At 46.8% G+C, this 23,700-nt stretch overlaps 1 protein-coding gene across 1 annotated transcript in view; it reads left to right on the top strand.

Moving 5' to 3' along the window:
• wwc3 (WWC family member 3) overlaps window positions 1-23,428 on the top strand; it is a 203,227-nt gene extending 179,799 nt beyond the window's left edge. Inside the window, exons 16-23 of the mRNA XM_078232164.1 lie at window positions 1,243-1,407; window positions 5,063-5,211; window positions 7,898-8,072; window positions 10,937-11,101; window positions 12,466-12,558; window positions 15,293-15,523; window positions 18,419-18,546; window positions 22,651-23,428. Of these exons, the coding sequence (XP_078088290.1) occupies window positions 1,243-1,407; window positions 5,063-5,211; window positions 7,898-8,072; window positions 10,937-11,101; window positions 12,466-12,558; window positions 15,293-15,523; window positions 18,419-18,546; window positions 22,651-22,717 (1,173 nt within the window). The 3' untranslated portion in view covers window positions 22,718-23,428. The remainder of the gene's footprint in view (window positions 1-1,242; window positions 1,408-5,062; window positions 5,212-7,897; window positions 8,073-10,936; window positions 11,102-12,465; window positions 12,559-15,292; window positions 15,524-18,418; window positions 18,547-22,650) is intronic.
• Window positions 23,429-23,700: the final 272 nt, after the last annotated feature.

Raw genomic sequence — 23,700 nt, 5'->3', positions numbered from 1 at the left:
GCTGATTGCTCTGTCTTGTTATTGATGATCTCATTCACATTGCAAAATTTCGGTGTGAACTGGGTTCCCTTTCACATTGAAGCCAGCTTTGTGTAGCAGAGGTGAGCTGCCCACACTCAAACTGACTCCTCCAGGAGGTCCCATTCCACTTCACCTTTGGTCTCTGGATTCCAATGTACTGCAACCTTACTATTGTCCTCAGTTAGGACGTGAATTCCGTTTTAAGCACTCCGTGGTTAGACTGGGCCCAGCAATGATAGAGCGGTGGTTACATATGTCCAAATTGGTGTGTGTGAGTTGGGAGGTAGTGATATTTCCAAGTGCTGTCCCTGTCCTTTCTAGGTGGTGGAAGCTATGGCTTTGAACAAGGCTGCAGTAGGAGCCTTGGCGAGTGTATGCTGTCGCCAACGCAGGCTGTACACTGCCGAAGGAGCAGTTGGATGTTTAGGCCAGTGGATGAAGCGCTGACCAAGCAGGTTGCTCTGTTCTGGCTGGGTTTTTAAAATTCATTATTGGACACGGGCGTTGCTGGCTGGCCAGCATTTATTGCCCATCCCTGGTTGCCCTTGAGAAGGTGGCGGTGAGCCGCCATCTTGAATCGCTGCAGTCCATGTTCTGTGGGTTGACCCACAATGCCATGAGGGAGGGAATTCCAGGATTTTAACCCAGCGACTGTGAAGGAACGGCGATATATTTCCAAGTCAAGATGGTGCGTGGCTTGGAGGGGAACTTGCAGGTGATGGTGTCCCCATGTATCTGGTGCCCTTCTTGAGTTTCTTGTGTTTTTGTTCGCGTACCTTCGCACCCATATCCCTTCGGGGGGGGGCTAGTGGGAGAAGTTGTGGAAGGATTTATCATGCTGATTACCAGCCTGCTGAACCGTGTTGAATGCTCCTTCCGTGGCCAACAAGAACTGGCATTGGACTTGAAGTAAGAAGTTTAACAACACCAGGTTAAAGCCATGTGGCTTTTGCTACCAAATAAACCTGTTGGACTTTAACCTGGTGTTGTTAAACTTCTTACTGTGTTTACCCCAGTCCAACACCGGCATCTCCACATCATTGGACTCGAACCCAGAGCTTCTGGTCCAGCGGGAGGGGGCGATACAACTGAGCCGTTTATTCTGTCGAGCTTCTTGAACTGCAATAACTCAGTAACGTAATGTGAACGAGGCTCAGAATAATTCTCTTCAGCCTTGATATGTTTGTGCGTCTAATCTCTAAACGTCTTTCTTTTGACTAGGGAGTTGTTCAGATAAGTCTGGCTGACTTTGAAAGGCCAAGTGAAATGTTGCTGCAGTGGTACCAGCTGCTCACCTTCAGTAGTGTGGGAACAATAGCCGAATACAAGAGTGGCCCATTCAGCAGTGGCAGAGCCATTGGGAAGCTGACAGACAGTGAAATGAAGGTGAAGATTCATGTGCCAACTTATTGCAAAGTACGGCGGCAGCTGTGTTGAGCAGCTATTTATAAATGTAAAGTTAAAATAAAGTTTTATTTATTAGTCACAAGTAAGGCTTACATTAACACTGCAATGAAGTTACTGTGAAAATCCCCGAGTCGCCACACTCCGGCGCCTGTTCGGGTAAATGCACCCTAACCAGCACGTCTTTCAGACTGTGGGAGGAAACCAGAGCACTCGGAGGAAACCCACGCAGACACGGGGAGAATGTGCAAACTCCACACGGACAGTGATCCGAGCCAGGAATCGAACCCGGGTCCCTGGCGCTGTGAGGCTGCAGTGCTAACCACTGTGCCGCTGATAGTTCACGGTCCTGAAAAGTGCACAAGTCAAACACCAGCTCTGACCGATGTGAATCTGCTGTAGAAACCGGTCGTTTCAGCAATGTTTCCCCCCCCTTCATTATTCGGGCAGTTTTCAAAAACAATTTGGGCGTCGCTGCTGAGGGTGGCATTTGTTGCCCATTCCTAGTGGCAGCGAACCAGCTTCTAGAACCATTACCAGCTTGGTGCAACTTGAAGTGGCTTGGTCCAAAACTCAAGAACGTGGTTAAGTTGGTGTGGGCCTTGTGTTACGAATGGGCCAGACTGGGTAAGAATGGTATGTTTCCTTCTCTGAAGCACATTAGTGACCAGCTGAGAGGCACTTTTACTGGGTACCAGTTTTTATATAGAATTTACAGCACAGAAACAGTTTAGATTCCACTACGGGGTGGTGCAGTGGTTAGCACTGCTGCCTCACAGCGCCAGGGACCCAGGTTCGATTCCCGGCTTGGGTCACTGTCTGTGTGGAATCTGCACGTTCTCCAGGTGTCTGCGTGGGTTTCCTCCGGGTGCTCTGGTTTCCTCCCACCGTCTGAAAGACGAGCGGGTTAGGTGCATTGACCTGAACAGGCACTGGAGCGTGGCGACGAGGGGAATTTCACAGTAACTTCATTGCAGTGTTAATGTAAGCCTACATGTAACTAATAAATAAACTTTACTTTGAACTCCCTTCCATACTTATTTATCTAAACCTGCAAGCAAACCTTTCTGCTCTTTCCCCCTCACCTCCTTCACTATGTTCCCTTTTAACTAAAGTCAAACTCGCAATTCTATCTGTGGAATTTGAGTTGATATTCTCTGGATTATTAGTTCAGGCCTGTTGATTGCTAGCTCAGTAACAAAGCCACCACACGATAGAACCCTCCGGCAATGTTTGATTTTAGATGGCCAGAGCTTAGTAAGTAAGGTGTTTCACACGCCATTCATTTAACCATAGAAGCAAACCAAACAGAAGGCCATTCAGCCTGACCTGTATGTACTTACTCTTTGACTAAATACTAAGTTAAGGGCGGCACAGTGGTTAGCACTGCTGCCTCACAGCTCTAGGGACCCGGGTTCGATTCCCGGCTCGGGTCACTGTCTGTGTGGAGTTTGCACATTCTCCCCGTGTCTGCGTGGGTTTCCTCCGGGTGCTCCAGATTCCTCCCACAGTCCAAAGATGTGCAGGCCAGGTTGATTGGCCATGCTAAAAATTGCCCCTTATTGTCCTGGGATGCGTAGGTTCAAGGGATTAGCGGGGTAAATGTGTGTGGTTGTGGGGATAGGGCCTCGGATTGTTGTCGGTGCAGACTTGATGGGCCGAATGGCCTCGTGCTGCACTGTCGGGATTCTGTGGTACCCCTGCCAGTGCCAGCCCTGATCTCCAATCCCCCCCCCCCCCAATTGGCCAGTCCCGATTGCCCCCTCACTCCCTCTTCCACCGCTAATTGCAGAGTGGGCAATGGGTCCACCCCCCCCCATCACTGATCACACCCCCAAACACCCCCCACCTCACCCCCAGTAAGCCCTGTCCCCGCTGGCTCCACCCTCTTGGCACTGGCAGTGCCAGTGTGCCCCTTGGGCAGTGCCAGGGTATTACCAGATGCTCATGTATCTGGTAATAAGCAGGAAAAAAAAAGGCCTGGGAGACTCGCAATCAGCCGGACGCTAGTTGTGAGTCTCACTAAAGGCCTCCCGCTAATGTCTCCTGGCCCGCTGCGCTGTTCGGGTAGCGCAGCGGGCTGGGAAAACCCTGGCCGTTATGTTTGGTTACTCACCCGCTTGCCAGAGGAAAGGGTTTCTACTTCAGTCCTCCCAAACCACTTAGAACATTACAGCGCAGTACAGGCCCTTCGGCCCTCGATGTTGCGCCAACCAGTGGAACCAATCTAAAGCCCCTCTAATCTACACTATTCCAATTTAGCATTTTGAATAGCTCCAGTAGGTGTCCTCTAACCTGCGGCAGTCCCAGCTTCTCCACCCTCTCCTCCTAACTGATTGCCCTCATTCAGAGTAAATCTCAGTGTCGTATCTAAGGTTTGACATCCTTCCTGAAGCGCGGTGCCCAGAATTGTACAGAGAACTCCAGCTGGTGTCTAACTCACGCTTGGTTTAACATGACGGACTTGTCTTTGGTATTCAATGTCCTTAAGTACAAAGCCAAGTCTCCCATAGGCGTAACCGCTGTCCCGGCCACTGTGATTCCTCCAGGTCACTCTGCCCCCGTACTACTTCACAATTGCAACATTTAGTTTATATAACCGCTCCTCGTTCTTGTCAGTTTGGGACATATTGTACCAGAAATATATCCTGTGCGTGAACAAGACAACAACCGCTTTCTGAATGAGCTGCTCAGCTTGGTTCAATCTGTCAGAAATTATTCGACGTCTTTTAAAGCAACATCGATTTGGCTGCAAAATTCTCTAATCTCTGAATATATTCCACCACTTTATCGCTCGTGTTTGGATTCCTGTGCAAAGTGTCTGCCCATGTCAACGATCTGCCTATGTCCTTTTGCTTTCTGTGACTATCAGCTACACTGATTTCTACATCTACAAACTTTTTAACTGGCCAATTGTCCCATTGACCTTTGCACCTTACTGTGCATATTGGCTTAATGGAATCAGAGAATAGAAATCGTAGGGGTGGCACAGTGGTTAGCACTGCTGCCTCACACAGCACCAGGGACCCGGGTTCGATTCCCGGCTTGGGTCACTGTCTGTGTGGAGTTTGCACATTCTCCCCGTGTCTGCGTGGGTTTCTTCCGGGTGCTCCGGTTTCCTCCCATAGGAGGATGTGCGAGTTAGGTTGATAGGCCGTGATAGATTGACCCTAGTGTCAGGGGGATTAGCAGGGTAAATGAGGGTTATGGGAATAGGGCCTGGGTGGGATTGTGGTCGGTGCAGACTCGATGGGCTGAATGGCCTCCTTCTGCACTGTAGAGATTCTATATGGAGTTGCAGGGATGGGGCTTGGGTGGGATTGTGGTCGGTACAGACTCGATGGGCTGAATGGCCTCCTTCTGCACTGTAGAGATTCTATACGGAGTTGCAGGGATGGGGCTTGGGTGGGATTGTGGTCGGTACAGTCTCGATGGGCCGAATGGCCTCTTGCACTGTAGGGATTCTATGATTCTATAATCATGGTTTCTGTGTTAGACTCCAGCGCTGGGAAATCCTGAGAATGTGCAGTGTAAATGCTCACTTTAAAAAAAAAAATCTCATTTCTCTTTTCTTGCTGGGAAGCCAGTGCACAAACTATCTGGTACATGCTGACATGTTGGTTTCTATCCACTGAAGGATGCGGTGTCCATGCTTTTAGCAAGGACGACAGCCCAGCTGGAGGCTGTGGAGAAACAGTTAGCAGAGGAGAGGGTGAAGTTGGAATGTACAGAGGAAGAAATCCAGGAAGAAATGAAGGAAGAGAAAACGGAAGCCGTATCAGAAAGGTACTTTGAAATGTTGGGGACTCTCAGCAGATCAGGCATCAATCTGTGGAGAGAGAGAGAGAGAGAAACAGAACTGGTGTTCCAGCTTTCATTAGGATGTTCGTGATTTTAAGCAAATACAGGGCAGGGAACTAACTAAAAGGAAAGGTCTGTGAAAGGGTGGAGAGAAAGGAGTGATTGAATATCCTGTAAAGACTCGCATTCCAACCATTATCTTGCAATTGAGTTTGTGTCTATACATGCCCTGTTTGTGAGCCCAACTCTCCACTCACCTGATGAAGGAGCAGCGCTCCGAAAGCTCGTGATACCAAATAAACCTGTTGGACTTTAACCTGGTGTTGCGAGACTCCTTACTGTGCCCACCCCAGTCCAACGCCGGCATCTCCATACATCATGGTTAAATAATACAAGAGATGACCACACAAACTGTAAAGGGATAAGAATTGTACAGGCGGAGGAACAAAAGATTGGTATAGGGGAGTGGTGTCAATGTTCACAGCAGAGTGGGAGGGCAAATGTGACAAAGTGGTGAAGGCTTCCATGGCCCACGAATATGGCCGGGATTGAGCCCAGGCCTACAGACTACCCCCGCAGGCCGGGCACCAAGAGGAGATCCCTCACCCTGGCACACCTCACCCTGGCACAGGGGTTTCACTGCTTACCTGGCTTTGAGTTTTTTCCATAGAGCCACTTGATTCATAGAATCATGAGAGCGGCACGGTGGCACAGTGGTTAGCACTGCTGCCTCACAGCGCCAGGGACCTGGCTTCGATTCCTGGCTTGGGTGACTGTCTGTGTGGAGTCTGCACGTTCTCCCCGCGTCTGCGTGGGTTTCCTCCGGGTGCTCCCGTTTCCTCCCACAGTCCAAAGATGTGCGGGTTCGGTTGATTGGCCATGCTAAATTGTCCCTTAGTGTTTGGGGGATGTCAGGGGGATTCATAGGGTAAATATGTGGGGTTGCGGGAATAGGGGTTGGAGGGATTGTGGTCGGTACAGACTCGATGGGCCAAATGGCCTCCTGCACTGTAGGTATTCTATGATTCTATAATTCTATGGCTTCTGTGTTAGACTCCCGCACAACAGTGAACTGGGACATCCTGAGAATGTGAAGGGTGTAGTGTAAATAGAACTCTGATTCTAAAACTGAAAGGCCCAATGTGGACCTCAATGATTTAACTGGATCCAAGACTTGGTCGAAATCATAATTAAAGTGGACTTCAGCGATTCAGGAATTCTGTCAGTTCTGGCAGCCACATGCCGAGTGTCTTTGTCAACACTGAGCTGACTTGGCTTTGTATAGTGGAACAGTTTAAATGGTGGCATAATTTAGATGGGTTACTGAAGGCCTTTCTGCCGTCAGGTTAAACTGACTCGACCAATAAGTTAGAGCTACTTGGGATACCCAGCAGATTCATCCAGTTTGACCCTCCGTCTGCCTGTGATAACACAAAAAACCAGCGATAATTTCAGAAAGAGCAACTCATTGAGATAATCTCTGGGGAGAAAGTGCCACTTAATGGGGCATTGTTCCTTTAATGTTTCTTTCATTCTTTTGAGCCTATTTTTATTGAGGAGAGGAGAATGAGTGTCAGTCTGGAGGAGGCAGTTGACTTTAATAGGAATTGAGTGAGGGATGGAGTGAGGGATGGAGGGCGTGGATTATGAGGAGTGATGACGATCTCACTGGAATAGTGAAAACTGAAGGGTGATAAAATTGCTGCTTTCTTTTCGGATTCTAAAGGGACTAGATAATCTACACCATGCCGAGCTGTTCCACCTTTCTCTGGAACAGTAGAACGCGAGGGCACGGACTATATTTAAGGGTTAATCTGCAAAGGCAGTCAGTGGAAATCCAGCCCAATATTTCAGTGAGCAACAAGTTGGTCTGCTCCGTCGTATACTGGGCGGCGTTGTTGGTATGGACCCTTTCAAATACAAATTAATTTGATTTCCAAACACTCTGGGATGTAGAATGCAAGCAATTTGAGATATGTGAGGCCTGGCTTGGGTGCGATTGGAAATTCCTGCTCGGGGTCAACGGAAATCTCTGTTGTCGGAGCCTCGCCCGAGGTGCGGGCGAGATGGTAGAGATCTGGTGGTAGTTGGCAGCATGCCTGGCGGGGGGAACAGGTGAGGGTACTGGTATGGTTCCCAAAGCTCCCCAGGAGCGGGGGAGCTCCTTGGTTCATGTCTGGGTCTGTTTTGGTGCCATTACTCTAAATTGTCTTACAGGTGCCACAATAACCCTGTAGGAATTGCAACAGGGCAAGCATCATGCTTACTTTCACACAACTAAGTCTTATCGGCCAGAGAGGGGATTGAACCAGTGACCTTGGCATTATTAGCGGAAGGCTGTGACCATCTGAGCTAACCAGCCACCTCTGGGTCTGTTTTAGACTAACTAATGGAGATTGATTGCTATCATTGGCCAACAATGCCATTGCTGGTACACCATGCGGACTGCCGGTAGGAAGTGAATTAGATGGAGCTTGGTCTTTTTATATCTAAATAATTGTGAATAGTGGCAACACAGTCCTTGGGTGTTCTTGACCCTGCATCAATCTTTCTGGCCCCTTTTTAATCGGGTTGCCAGTTTATTGACACAATGGCAATGTGCGGCTTTTGTTGACGAGTGCTAATCTTTACCAAGTGCCAGTTATGTTGTATCGATTTATCTTTTTCCCAGGAGCTGGCAGGCAGAGTCCGTGGACAGTGGCTGCAGCAACAGTGCTCAGCTTAGCCCGCAGTACCCTGCGGTGGAGCAGCTGAGTGGCGTGGATGGAAATGGGAGCCAGCTGCATGAGTTTGCAGAGCAAGTGAGCCAGTTTACCTCGATCAGAATGAGAGTCCCACGAATGAAGGTAGGCAGCTGCCTGGGCCTTGGCAGCCCTTTACGGTATGATTACATCCAGTTAGAATCTGTGCACCATTCGCGGCAGTGCGAGACAGACAGTGTACAGCCAATATCAGCCAAATATGACGGTGGCACTGCTGCCTCACAGCCCCAAGGACCTGGGGTTCGATTCCCGGCTTGGGTCTCACTGTCTGTGTGGAGTTTGCACGTTCTCCCCGTGTCTGCGTGGGTTTCCTCCGGGTGCTCCGGTTTCCTCCCACAGTCTGAAAGGCGTGCTGGTTAGGGTACGTTGACCTGAACAGGCTCCGGAGTGTGGCGACTAGGGGAATTTCACAGTAACTTCATTGCAGCGTTAATGTAAGCCTTACTTGTGGCTAATAAATAAACTTCACTTTACAATGGGGCGAAGGGCCTCTTTCTGTGCTGTAAAGCTCTACGACTCTCTGACTCCTCTGGTAATGAAACAGTGTATACAATCTCTAACAGCACCTGAATAACATCTAGATGTGGGCTGGCAAGTAACAGGTTAATACTAGGAAATAACTCGTCTAAACAAGGAAAGTCCCCATTCACTTCCCCATGACTTTCAGCTCCAGCACCTTCGTTGTGTAGCCTCCCTCCCAAAACCCCACCCTTCCCCTCACCACCACCATCAATATCCTGGAGTCACCATTGGGCAGAGCCCAACCAATACAGAGGTTACAAAAGCAGGACAGCGCCAGGGTTAAATTCTGGCCTTGGGTGACTGTGTGGAGCTGGAACGTTCTCCCCGTATCTGCGTGGGTTTCCTTCGGGTGCTCTGGTTTCCTCCCACCATCCAAAGATGTAGTTTATTTATTATTAGTCACAAGTCGGCTTATGTTAATACCGCAATGAAGTTACTGTGATGTACTGGTTAGGATTGGCCATTCTAAATTGCCCCTTAGTGTCCCAAGATGTATAGGTTAGGGGGATTAGCGGGGTAAATATGTGGGGTGATGGGGATAGGCCCTGGGGAAGATGTTCTGATGGAGAGTCAGTGCAGACCCGATGGGCCGAATGGCCTCCCCCTGCACTGTAGGGGTTCTATGATTCAATTTCTTTGAAGACTGGATCACCTTCTGAACCATCAAAGTCTCTTCACCAATTACGGGGTTTTGGTCAGAAGTGTGATGGAATTCTCACCTGGATAACAACAAGTACGGAGCTTTGCACCACCCGGGGCAAAGCCTTTTGTTTGATTGGTGTCCATGCCACTGGATTCTATCCAGCACCGCTGTACTGGGACGGAAGTATTAATGATCTACCAGATTTACAGCAGCAACTTGGGCAGTTTAACAGCACCTCCTGTACCACCAAGAATAGCAAATTATTGTGGAAACACCACTCATTCCAAATCCCCCCCCAAGTCACTCGTGTCAAGCAATGGAGACCTTGGTTTTATGTCTCTTCTGGATGAGAGGCACCTCCAGCAGTACAGCACTCCCTCAGTACTGTGCCAGAATGTCAGTTTAGATTCTGGGCGGCACGGTAGCACAGTGGTTAGCACTGCTGTTTCACAGCTCCAGGGACCTGGGTTCGATTCCCGGCTCGGGTCACTGTCTGTGTGGAGTTTGCACATTCTCCCCATGTCTGCGTGGGTTTCCTCCGGGTGCTCCGGTTTCCTCCCACAGTCCAAAGATGTGCGGGTTAGGTTGATTGGCCATGCTAAAATTGCCCCTTAGTGTCCTGAGATGCGTAGATTAGAGGGATTAGTGGGTAAAATATGTAGGGATATGGGGGTAGGTCCTGGGTGGGATTGTGGTCGGTGCAGACTCGATGGGCCGAATGGCCTCTTTCTGTACTGTAGGGTTTCTATGATTTCTGTGATTCTGTGCCCCAGGTTATTTATTAGTGTCACAAGTAAGGCTTACATTAACACTGCAATGAAGCTACTGTGAAAAATCCCCCAGTCGCCACACTCCGGTGCCTGTTCGGGTACACTGAGGGAGAATTTAGCATGGCCAATGCACCCAACCAGCACGTCTTTCAGACTGTGGGAGGAAACCCACGCAGACACGGAGAGAACATGCAAATCCACACAGACAGTGACCCAAGCAGGGAATCGAGCCCGGGTCCCTGGTGCTGTGAAGCAGCAGTGCTAACCACTGTGTTGCCATCAAGTCTGAGAATAAGACTTTAAACTCCTGAACCTCTGGACCAAGAGATGTGAGAGAAAAGCAGAGTGAATTGCCCATCCATTTTACTCTGCTACCAAAATGTTTTGGTGTTGAAACGTTTAAATCTGTGTTTCTGAGATCACAAGGAGGCTTACGTTTCTGAAAGCAATTGTTTTCCCATCGATCCGATCGAGTCCTTACCCAGGTTTCAGATGATGGTGTCGGCATTCGGAATGGGGAGTGTTGTTAGTTCTTTGTTTGCAGGACGTGTTAAAATGTGCGATAGCTCTAATTTATATTCTTCATTTTATTGTCTTTAATTAACTACATGAATGTTTGATGGCGATTGTGTAGGGAATGAGTGTAAACAAAGCTGTTTGACTCCACTGGTTAGCTGCATTGACCTGAACAGGTGCCGGAGTGTGGCGACGAGGGGAATTTCACAGTAGCTTCATTGCAGTGTTAATGTAAGCCTTGTGACTAATGAATAAACTTTTACTCGGTCATTGTTTAATGAAGCCAGAGGCTTCAGAAGGGTTCAGGGAAAAAAAGCCAGTTTTGTTCCTCTTCGAGATAGTTTCACTGCACAAGTCATTAACCCGAAGTGCGCGATTTTGGAACTGGCTGTACGGTTACAATTAGGAGCAGCAATACGGAATGGAGAAGGCATGGTGTTCATTCCGACTCTTGTTGTTGAGTAAGGGAAAAATGATTGGATTGTAATTTCTAACAGGTTGACAAGGAGACCAACACTGAAGAGCCTTTCCCTGAAGAGGTTATGATTCGGCCGAAAGAGAGGGGCGGCCGTCGCTCACGCGGTTCTCCGTTTGTGCGCAGTAGCACCATCGTCCGCTCGCAGACCTTCTCGCCAGGAGCACGGAGTCAGTATGTCTGCAGGGTAAGTAGCAGCGTAACACCCGCTGTGATACCAGAAACGCCACAATCCACTCTCTGTACCATGAACTGATAGATACCCATTATCATAAAACCCCTACAGTGCAGGAGGAGGCCATTCGGCCCATCGAGTCCGCACTGACCACACTCCCACCCAGGCCTTATTCCCGCAACCCCACATATTTACCATAGCTAGTCCCCCTGACACTGGGGAAATTTAGCATGGCCAATCCACCTAACCCGCACGTCTTTGGACTGTGGGAAGAAACCGGTGTCTCATCAGAAGCAACTCTTCAAATGCAGACAATAAAAATAGAACAAAACTTACTCCAACTTATAAATCAAAGAAAGGGTTTAATAAAGAAACTTCATTACTCCAAGCTTGGGGCCTCGCCCTGGGCCACTCCAAGCTCTACACAATTCCAAACAGGTTCTTATTTATAGTGAGTCAGCTGACCATCACATCACTCTGTAATTGGTTCCATGGTTTACTGGGTCAGCTGACCCTTACAGCTTGTTACCATTGGTCACATTACATCCAATACAAAGTTGTCACCGGTTACATTCGAACGACCGGAGCACCCGGAGGAAAGCCCACGCAGACACGGAGAGAATGTGCAAACTCCACACAGACAGTATGCTCTTACTCTGAGAGAATTAGTGATGTTCTCGCAATCTGCCAAGATAACCTCGGAGCCTCCAAGGACTAAAAGATTAATCTCTTGGGACACTGCTGTGAGCAACCCTGTAAGAAGTCTCACAACACCAGGTTAAAGTCCAACAGGTTTATTTGGTAGCAAATACCATTAGCTTTCGGAGCGCTGCTCCTTCGTCAGATGGAGTGGAAATCTGCTATCAAGCAGTGCACAGAGACACAAAAATCAAGTTACAGAATACTGATCGTGAGCAACCCTGGCAGGGGAAGGATATTATAAGGGCTTTAAACTTTTTAAAAACCTTTTCTTTAATCACTTTTGTTTGTGTTAATTCTACAAATATTGACCTGGATCTCCGAGGAGCGGCAGTCGTGGCCAGATTTCCGTTCCACTCGGAAGCTCCCTGACTCAATGCTGCTCCACATTCTTTCCAGGGAAAGCACATCCTTCAGGAGATACGGATGTATAACTTCCCGCTCACTTTATTGATCCCCACCTAATTTAGTGTCCGATTTACTGCTGTTTAATAGCTGCATGGACGCAATGATCACCCAGCTGTGAGTGCCTGTGCAAAATCTAACCTCAGAATATATTATTGTATGAAGATTACAAGTTAGGTTCAGGAAATATGATCAACACATCAGCTGACGTTGCTGTGTTACGGTGAAGTAAAATTGCACAGGTATGAATAACTGCATTTTCCTCACCGCAGCTATATCGAAGTGACAGTGACAGCTCAACACTTCCAAAAAGATCCCCATTCATCCGGAACGCGTTGGAGAGACGCACTCTGCGCTACAAGCAGGTAAGCAGCATGGATAATTGCAAAGCAAATGCCACTTGTGGGATGGAAGCACCCATCAAAACCACTGGAATAGGCAGAAGGAAGTCCTTTTCGACGCAGTCTATCAGGGTCGCTTATACAAAATCTAATTTATTCCTTATCTTTACACCTCGTTAGATTCACATGTCTAATAATGCATCCTTTGCTAGCTTGAATATAAAAGAATGAAAGAAGCTGCTTACAATATTTTGACTCGAGATGTTCTAGTGTGCTGTCCAAACACACAATCTTGGTTATATCGCAGTGGACTCAGAAGATGGGCTAATACTGGAGTGTTTTCGGGTATGTGTTGGGGGGCGGGGAAGGGGGTGGGGGGGCTTAATTTTAAACTCCTAGGAAAGAACCTGTGCATCTAAAGAGTGCAAGTCGGAGTTGGGATTATAATAATGACATTCGGAGAGACCCGCAATTTCTGTGAGCTTGCCTTCACACAGTTTTAAATATAATTCGATCTGAAGTTGCCACAACAGACTCTTACCTTCCTGCAATCAGTAAATAAACTGGCGTGTATTTGGTGGTTTTGGATTTTAGTCAATTTGGGAATTTATTAAAAAGAATGGGAGAAAGGTCCCATCACCAGCCATGATTCAGTTGGTAGCTGTAGGTTCAATTCCCACTCCAGAGACTTGAGCAGACAAATCTAGGCTGGCACTCCCGTGCAGTACGGAGGGAATGTCTGCAGTGCAGTCATAGAATCATAGAATCCCTACAGTGCAGAAGGAGGCCATTCGGCCCATTGAGTCTGCACCGACCACAATCCCACCCAGACCCCATCCCCGTAACCCCACACATTTACTCTGCTAATCACCTGACACTAGGGTCAATTTAGCATGGCCAATCAACCTAACCCGCACATCTTTGGACTGTGGAAGGAAACCGGAGCACCCGGAGGAAACCCATGCAGACACGGGGGAGAATGCGCAAACTCCACACAGACAGTGACCCGAGGCCGGAATTGAACCTGGGTCCCTGGCGCTGTGAGGCAGCAGTGCTGACCACTGTGCCACCGTGCCACTCCATGCCGCAGTCACTCCGCCCTCTCAGGTGTATGTAGAAGATGCCGTTGTACTGTTTTGAAAAAGAGTGGGAGAGTTTTTCCCAGCGAGCCATTGTTTATCCAAAAAGAAGCAATGTGGCCCTTATCCATTTGCTATTTGCAGGAGCCTCCTCAGCTCAATTTGGCCGCTGTGCCGCATACATTACAACAGCGACTGCACTTCAAAGATACCTGATTGGGTTGTTAGACGCATTGAGAATCTGGCGGTCATGAAAGGCGCTATATAAATGTAATTATTTTTCCCATTGGCACAAACAGTCTGTAAGTTGGCTGCTATCGATTTAATTTTGTGAGAGGTGTTTGTAAATAGCACAGGTGCTAAAAGGAGTAGGGAGGAGACACATGCCAACACATGCCAACGACCAATAGGTCGATCAAGTCTACCCCACCTCATGATGCCTGGTGCATCATTAATAGACACTTCCTAATCCCTGCCTTTACCTCCCCCAACAGCCAGGTGATATTCTGGGATATTGCTCCAGTCTGTCACAGTCGATGAACAGGCACCCAACCCTTACATTGTTTTTCTCAATTTGGCCACCACTCTACTGAAGGAAGTAGGCCAGCTCTTTAAGTCTACCTGACTGCGGTGAGTCCTTGTAGATCTCCTCTGGGCCTTGTCTAAGGTGACTACGTCAGCTTCCAAGGAAACAGAACTGGGTGCCGTATTCCAGATGTGGTCTAACCAGCAACCTGAATAATGACACAGTGGTGTCCTTTGATTGTGCTGAGTGGGTTGATTAATATAATGCATGTTCCTTAACAGTGTGAGCAGCGACATTCGTAAGACGTAGGAGCAGAATTAGGCCACTCGGCCCATCGAGTCTGCTCCGCCATTCAGTCATGGCTGATATTTTTCTCATCCCCATTCTCCTGCCTTTTCCCCATAACCCCTGATCCCTGATTAATCCAATCTGAATTGTAAGGATGCTGTAATACTAAAACGGAGCCAAACACTCATCTGTGTTGGTGATTCTTTAAAAGACAGCCGATTTAAGACCACTGGATGTACAGGTGGTGGTTACTTTAACTAAAAGTAAAGTTTTAAAGTTTGTTTATTAGTCACAAATAGGCTTCCATTAACATTGCAATGAAGTTACTGTGAAATTAGGGACTAGGTAGCTACTTGAAGTATAGTAACTTTGATCTAAGAATGCACAAGTTAAGAATATAAGTTCAATTCTTAGAATAGAATCATAGAATCCTACAGTGCAGAAGGAGGCCATTCAGCCCATCGAGTCTGAACCGACCACAATCCCACCCAGGCCCTATCCCCATAATCCCATGCATTTACCTTGGCTAGTCCCCCTGACACCAAGGGGCCATTTATCACAGCCAATCCACCTAACCCGCACATCTTTGGACTGTGGGAAGAAACCAGAGCACCCGGAGGAAACCCACGCAGACATGGGGAGAATGTGCAAACTCCACTCCGATAGTGACCCAAGCCGGGAATCGAACCCGGGTCCCTGGCGCTGTGAGGCAGCAGTGCTAACCACTGTGCCACCGTGCCATTCTTGGAGAACTCTGCTGGAAATGTTGATTTCACGTGGGAGATTATGTATGGAGGTTAGAGCAATGCAGAATAATCCAGGCTTTCCTTATCATGCGTGTGTTTCTTCTTCCTGCACATTGCAGCCATCCTTCAAAACCCCCCTGGTTGAACATCCAACGCGGACATCCCTGGACTTGGAGCTGGATCTCCAGGCATCTAGGACGAGGCAGCGGCGATTGAATGAGGAGTTGAATGCACTACGAGAGTTGAAGCAGCGGCTGGAGGAGAGCAGGATTCGGGGGCAGGCTGACTTGCCTCACTGGATTCTGAGGGACGAGCGATTCCGCAATCTGTTAAAGGAAGCAGAGAGACAGGTGTGGAGGGAGTGTTCTGTCAATGCAGTGAGCCACGTTTCCTGTCAGATTGCATCTTGGCAATAGACAACAGTGTGTGAGAAATAGGAGCATTGTAGAGCGATGAAGCATCAACTTCTGTTAGTATAGAATTCTACAGTGCGGAAGGAGGCCATTCAGCCCATCGAGTCTGCACCGACCACAATCCCATCCAGGCCCTATCCCCATAACTCCATGCACATACCCTAGCCAGTCCCCCTTTAGCCTAGCCAATCCACCTAACACGCACATCTCTGGACTGTGGGAGGAAACCGGAGCACCCGGAGGAAACCCACGCAGATACGGAGAGAATGTGCAAACTCCACACACGGAGTGACCCAAGCCAGGAATCGAACCTGGGTTCCGGGCGCTGTGAGGCAGCAATGCTAACCACTGTGCCACCGTTCTGCCCTTTCTAATCAAAACAAGAACAGCTTCTTCCCTGCTGGCATCCGACATTTGAACAGACCTCCCTTATACTAAGTTTAATTTCTCCACACGCTAGCTATGATTGTAACACTACATGCTGCACCCTCTCCTTTCCTTCTCGTTTAAGTTAAGTTTAAGTATTAATGGTCAGAAGTAGGCTTATATTAACACTGCAATGAAGTTACTGTGAAAATCCCCTAGTTGCCACACTCCGGCGCCTGTTCGGGCACACTGAGGGAGAATTTAGCACGGCCAATGCACCCTAACCAGCACGTCTTTCAGACTGTGGGAGGAAACCCCCACAGACACGGGGAGAACATGCAGACCCCGCACATACAGTGACCCGAGCCGGGAATCGAACCCGGGTCCCTGGCGCTGTGAGGCAGCTGTGCTAACCACTGTGCCACCGTGTTAACACACCTGAATTCAGATACAGGACAGTGCTAAAACTGCAGTCTATGAACGATATGCTTTCTCTGTATAGCATGCAAAAAAATACTTTTCACTGGATCCCAATACATGTGACAATAAATCAAATCAAAAATCATAACTGAATGATTCAATTTGCCAGTTGCAAGGAGATGTCATAAATCTGGAGAGTAACACACATTGCTTTTGGTTACCTCTGCAGAGTTGATCAAGTCTTGGAAGTAATAATATAGCTGATCAGATTAGAGTTTAAAAATTAGGAACTGGTTGCATATTAAGAAACAACCCCATTTACATGTCGCTATCAAGCCAGCTGGATAGATCTTTAACCATTCCAGGAAATATTGTCCAATACATGTATGGCAGTAGCTGTGGAGAGAAATAGAATTAACTGTTCAAACCCAAATGACCTTCTACATCCAAAAGAGAAAATGCATGGAAAATCTCAGCAGGTCTGGCAGCATCTGTAAGGAGAGAAAAGAGCTGACGTTTCGGGTCCAGATGACCCTTTGACAAAGCTTTGACAAAGGGTCATCTGGACTCGAAACGTCAGCTCTTTTCTCTCCTTACAGATGCTGCCAGACCAGCTGAGATTTTCCAGCATTTTCTCTCTTGGTTTCAGAATTCCAGCATCCACAGCAATTTGCTTTGATTTTTGACCCTTCTGTGTGTATCCTCGGTCTTCATTTCTGATCCATAACTCCCCCCCCACACGTGAGTCATTCCTCGGAAAGAGAAATGGATGTTGCCTGGTATGGAGGGTCTTAGCTATGAGGAGAGATTGGGTAGACTGGGGTTGTTCTCCTTGGAAAGACGGATAATGAGGGGAGATCTAATAGAGGTATACAAGATTATGAAGGGTATAGATAGGGTGAACAGTGGGAAGCTTTTTCCCAGGTCGGAGGTGACGATCACGAGGGGTCACGGGCTCAAGGTGAGAGGGGCGAAGTATAACTCGGACATCAGAGGGACGTTTGTTACACAGAGAGTGGTGGGGGCCTGGAATGCGCTGCCAAGTAGGGTGGTGGAGGCAGGCACGCTGACATCGTTTAAGACTTACCTGGATAGTCACATGAGCAGCCTGGGAATGGAGGGATACAAACGATTGGTCTAGTTGGACCAAGGAGCGGCACAGGCTTGGAGGGCCGAAGGGCCTGTTTCCTGTGCTGTACTGTTCTTTGTTCTTTGATTTCCAGTTGCCTTTTTTAGGTTGGAATATCTTCCCCTGGGTGGGCTACAACCGGGCCCCATCTACCCTTTACAATGGGCAGGGTGGCCTCCTCCACCTGTTAAATACTGGACCTCAGTAAAGTCTGGAGCTTCATTCTCCACCTGCTAGGGTATCCGGAGTGTGGCTTGAACCCTTCGCCTTTTGACTCCAGTCGTGGGAATCCTCCTACTATCATAGAATCATAGAAACCTTACAGTACAGAAAGAGGCCATTCGGCCCATCGAGTCTGCACCGACCACAATCCCACCCAAGCCCTACCCCCAGATCCCTACACATTTTACCCACTAATCCCTCTAACCTATGCATCTCAGGACACTAAGGGGCAATTATAGCATGCCCAATCAACCTAACCCACACATCTTTGGACTAAGCCAAAATATCACTCACCAAAGATTGTAACTGTTAGAGAAATGGATTGTATTTCAAGTAAAAGTATTTCACAGGTTTAAGGTGCTGGGGGGTAGGTACAGGGGAAATGTTAGGGAGAAGTTTTTCACACAGAGGGTGGTGGGCGAGTGGAATCGGCTGCCGTCAGTGGTGGTGGAGGCAAACTCAATAGGGTCTTTTAAGAGACTCCTGGATGAGTACATGGGACTTAATAGGATGGAGGGTTATAGGTAGGCCTAAAAGGTTCGGCACAACTTGTGGGGCCGAAGGGCCTGTTTTGTGCTGTAGTTTTCTATGTTTCTAAAACTTTTTGGTACAAAGACTGGTGAATAGATAATGCAGGGCAATGTTGTGTTCACTTGCAATGAAGTAAATGCCGTCTCTCTTGAAACACTTTGCAGGCAAAGCAGACAAAGTCAGAACAGCGACAAGACCAAGCAGCCGAGAAAATGTTGAAGAAAGCAGCTAAGGAAGTGTATCAACTACGGGGACAAAGCCAGAAGGAACCCTTGCAGGTTCAGTCTTTCAGGTACAAATAACTCGAGTCGCATTGACATGTGACAACCTACAATCTGGGATGACGGTGTAGCAGTGGTAATGTCACCTGCCTAGTAATTCAGAAGCTCAGGCTATCGATCTAGGGACTTCTGATAGTAAATCATAGCATTTTACAGCACAGAAGGAGGTCATTCACACCCCGTGCCTACAACAACTTTCTTTAAAAAAAAAAGCAATCTAATTAGTTCCATCCTTGGCTTTTCGCATGCAGCCTGCAAATCTTTTCTTTTCAAATACATATCCAATTGCGCTTTGCAAGTTGCCACTGCTTCCACCGCCCCTTCAGTCAGTTTGTTTAAATCATCCTAACTTACTGTGTTCCAAAGAAAAGCCTCCTCATCTCCAATTGTCAAAAAATCTCAAATGTCTCCCCTTTGCTTATCACTCTTTCTGCCGGGGGATATGAACTAAAAATTGCCTTTCAACCCCCCAGCCAGAACTAGAAACAAATCTCATTGCCTTTCTGTTGGGGGAAATAATCAATAAAACTTTCTGGATACATTCACGGTTTCAAGGTGCATTCACCATTCTTTGCCACTACCTGGACTCAAGTGACTTGGTGAAAGGGCAGTTTTATCTTTAAAATGATTCTGGAATGCCAGTTTGCCAAGAGGGGGAAGTAGCCAAAATCCATTATCTCCAAATGCCAATCCGTGCTTAAGAGAAATGTGCTCAATATCTCGATATCGATAATTGTGACGTGAAAAGCTTTCTTTAGAAGCAATAATGTGACCACCTGCACAACTCTTTAGAGTAGAGAACTGGGCTCCATATAATGAATATTCTTGTACAACCCTCAGATTGGATTGGAAATCTAGGAAAGACCAGTTCACCCACAGACCTAGCAGATAATGGCACTGTACATGAATTAAGCAATTAAGAGGATGGATTCAATCTTTGTGTTCTATGTATTTCCACTATAGACTCTTTCCTCTGTGCAATTACTTGGCTGCGCATAAATCGGATTTTTTGTTTTAGCCTGAATGTAATGGTGTATTATCTGCCTCCTTTTAAAGTAGGCAGGAGAACGAGGTAGACAACTCAGTGCTGCATGGTGTAGATAAAGGTGTTAGTCTCCTGCATGTTGTCCTGCTTACTGATTAAGATGCACGTTTCTCTTCTGAAGAGTCTCAGTCTAGCTGCAGCAACCATGGCACAAGGAAGGATCAAGTCACACTGTGTTCACTAGGTGGCAAATGGCCTCTTAAGCCTTGTCTAATTAATCGGGAAGCAGGCGGACATTATATGCTAACACCCGCCTAATCAGTAAAGACTAAGCAATGTTCAAATAAGGGGCCAAATGTATGTAGGAGCCCCCATTGGAAGTTTGGTTTACTGTCTGGGTTGATTGGGTTCATGAAGGGCAGGTCATGTTTGACTAATTTGGTGGAATTCTTTGAGAACATTACATGTGCAGTGGACAATGGGGAACCTGTGGATGTGGTGTATCTGGATTTCCAGAAGGCATTTGACAAGGTGCCACACTTAAGTCTGCTACATAAGATAAAGGTGCTCATTGTTATGGGCAATGTATTAGCATGGATAGAGGATTGGTTAACTAACAGAAAGCAAAGAGTGGGGGTAAATGGATGTTTTTCTGGTTGGTGATCAGTGACTAGTGGTGTGCCTCAGGGATCAGTGTTGGGACTGCAATTGTTTACGATTTACATAGACGATTTGGAGTTGGGGACCAAGTGTAGTGTGTCAAAATTTGCAGATGACACTAAGATGGGTGGAAGAGCAAAGTGTGCAGAGGATGCTGAAAGTCTGCAAAGGGATATAGATAGTCTAAGTGAGTGGGTGAGGGTCTGGCAGATGGAGTACAATGTTGGTAAATGTGAGGTCATCCATTTTGGTAGGAATAACTGCAAAATGGACTATTATTTAAATGGTAAAAAATTGCAGCATGCTGCTGTGCAGAGGGACCTGGGTGTCCTTGTGCAGGAATTTCAAGGAGTTGGTTTGCAGGTGCAGCAGGTAATTAAGAAGGCAAATGGAATTTTGTCCTTCATTGCTAGAGGGATGGAGGTTAGAAACAGTGAGATTATGTTGCAGTTGTATAAGGTGCTGATGAGGCCACACCTGGAGTACTGTGTACAGTTTTGGTCTCCTTACTTGAGAAAGAATACACTGGCACTGGAGGGGGTGCAGAGGAGATTCACTAGGTTGATTCCGGAGTTGACAGAGTTGGCTTACGAGGAGAGACTGAATAGACTGGGGCTATACTCATTGAAATTTAGAAGAATGAGGGGAGATCTTATAGAAACACATAAGATTATGAAGGGAATAGGTAAGATAGAAGCAGGGAAGTTGTTTCCACTGGCGGGTGAAACTAGAACTAGGAGGCATGGCCTCAAAATAAGGGGAAGCAGATTTAGGACCGAGTTGAGAAGGGTTGTGAATCTGTGGAATTCCCTGCCCAGTGAAGCAGTTGAGGCTACCTCATTGAATGTTTTCAAGGCAAGGATAGATAAATTTTTGAACAGTAAAGGAATTAAGGGTTATGGTGAGCGGGCGGGTAAGTGGAGCTGAGTCCACGAAAAGATCAGCCATGATCTTATTGAATGGCGGAGCAGGCTCGAGGCTCCTAGTTCTTATGTTCTTATGATTCTTGGCTGCATTCGACCCTACCTCCTCTTGCATGTCCCCCCACCCCAGGATCAGTGCCATTCTATCACAGCCTAATCGCTTACCAATCAGTTGCCACCAGCAGTCTGATCTTCCATCGCATTTTGCCTGTGAGCTGCCTGTTGCTTTCCGCAGCACACTGGCTCAATAGAAGTACAGCCGGGAATTTCCCTGGCAGCTGGGACTGATCCTAAAGAGTGTGCATGGTTACAGAAGAGGCTACAAAGGGATTGGGCACAATTCTGGCAAATGGAATATAATGTGAGCAAATGTGAAATTGCCCATTTTGATAGGAAGAATGAAAAAGAAACATATTACCTACATGGTGAGAGATTACAGAGCTCTGAAGTGCAGAGGGATCTGGGTGTTTTAGTGCATGAATCACAAAAGGCTAGTGTACAGATACAGCAAGTAATTAGGAAAGCTAACAGAATGTTGCCATTTATTGTGGGGGGAATTGAATACAAAAGTTGGGATGTTATATTTCCGTTGTGCAGGGCATTGGTGAGACCATATCCGGAGTATTGTGCACAGTGTTGGTCTCCTTATTTAAGGAAAGATGTAAATGCATTGGAGAAGGTTTATTAGACTAATGCCAGGAATGGGCAAGTTGTCTTATGAGGAGAGGATGGAGAAGTTAGGTTTGTCTCCACTGGAGCTTAGAAGTGTAAGATTGAAGCCTTTAAGATCCAGAGGGCTATTGACAGGGTGGATGTGGAGAAGATGTTTCCTCTAATCGAGAATCTGGAACCAGGGGTCACTGTTTAAAACTAAGGGCTTGCTCATTTAAGACAGGGATGAGGAGAAAAATTTTTTCTGAGGGCCATGAGTTTCTGAAACTCTCTTCCTCAAAAGGCAGCACAGGGGCTAGCACTGCTGCCTCACAGCGCCAGGGACCCGGGTTCGATTCCTGGCTTGGGTCACTGTCTGTGTGGAGTTTGCACATTCTCCCCGTGTCTGCGTGGGTTTCCTCCGGGTGCTCCGGTTTCCTCCCACAGTCCAAAAGACGTGCTGGTTAGGGTGCATTGGCCATACTAAATTCTCCCTCAGTGTACCCAAACAGGCGCCGGAGTGTGGCGACTCGGGAAGTTTCACAGTAACTTCTTTGCAGTGTTAATGTAAACCTACTTGCGACTAATAAATAGACAGTGGAATCAGAGTCTTTAGCTATTTTTAAAACAGAGCTAGATAGACTATTAACAAGGAGGTGAAAGGTTATCGGGGGGGGAGTCGGTAGGAATGTGGGGTCCAGATTACAATCTTGTGTGATCTTATTGAACAATGAAGCAGGCTCGAGGGCCCCGAGTGGTTTACTCCTGCTCCTAACGTTTGTACCACCAGCGAGTGCGGAATGGTGGAAGCAGCCCCCTTGTATTAAAAGCGCCCCTTGTGATCTGACGAGCCTCGGACTTTGAAGAGTGACTGGGTATTTTTTCTTAAATTGCAGAGAGAAAATGGCATTTTTCACCAGAGCGCGAATTAACATACCTCCTCTACCAGCGGACGATGTATGACACTTTACTATATTTTAAATATGAAGTATTTATCAGTCTCGATTTTATTCATGTGAAGTTTAAAAAAAAAACCTGTAAGTGACTTTATTAAACACTTTTGCAAGGATTATTCCTATACACTTTTTAAAAAAAGCCTATATACTTATATATTATAAATATATATATATATCTTTATATATATATTATAATTCTAGAATTGCAACAAGGCGTGGTTCATCCTTGTTGCGAATTTAACATCTCTGAAGGAATGGTATTATTAAAAAAAAAGATCAAACTAAGCTGTTGTCTATCTGTTCAGTTTCTGTGTACTCTGTATGTGGGTTTCAAAGGCTGGAAGATGGAAACAAGGCCAGCTTAATCATATGTAATATAGGTTTCTTATTTAAAAAAAAATATTTTCCTTGAAGGAAATATCTCAGTTTTAGGTGTATTTTAAGACTATAAAGGTTCTGCAGTATTTTGGGTGCTGGAATGAAATCTTAAGCTGGCTTTGTTTCTGTTACCTGATGTGAAAATACTATGTGCTGGATTATTAATGTTACCTTTTAATATGTTTCAAGCCGCACACATAACTTCAGTGTTTTATATTACTCTGTGCCTTTACACTATATTGTAACATTGTATTCTTTATCACAACTGTGTATTGTATAAAAAAAAAATTCGTAGTAACATCTTTCAATATTTTTACTATTAAAATTTAAAAAAAGCTTCTACCGGTGACTGTGGAGAGGTTACTTACCAAAACCTTCTTTAAAATAAAAGTGGGTGTCGCCAGGAGAAATGAGGCGGCTTTCGAACGCTACTCAGTTATCCGTGATGTGCCATCATTGACGTGTGTTGTGCGTGTGCCAGTGTTTGTCCGACAATGATATTTGTGGCCTTTCGCTACTACCACAGCCTAACTGCTTCACCCATGCACCATTTCAGTCATCCACACAGGTACCAGTACTTTAACTGCTGCTACCACTCTATTATAGCCAGGG

Source organism: Mustelus asterias, chromosome 17, assembly GCF_964213995.1.
Source record: "Mustelus asterias chromosome 17, sMusAst1.hap1.1, whole genome shotgun sequence".
NCBI lineage: Eukaryota > Metazoa > Chordata > Chondrichthyes > Carcharhiniformes > Triakidae > Mustelus > Mustelus asterias.
This window is presented reverse-complemented; position numbering and strand designations above follow the sequence as displayed.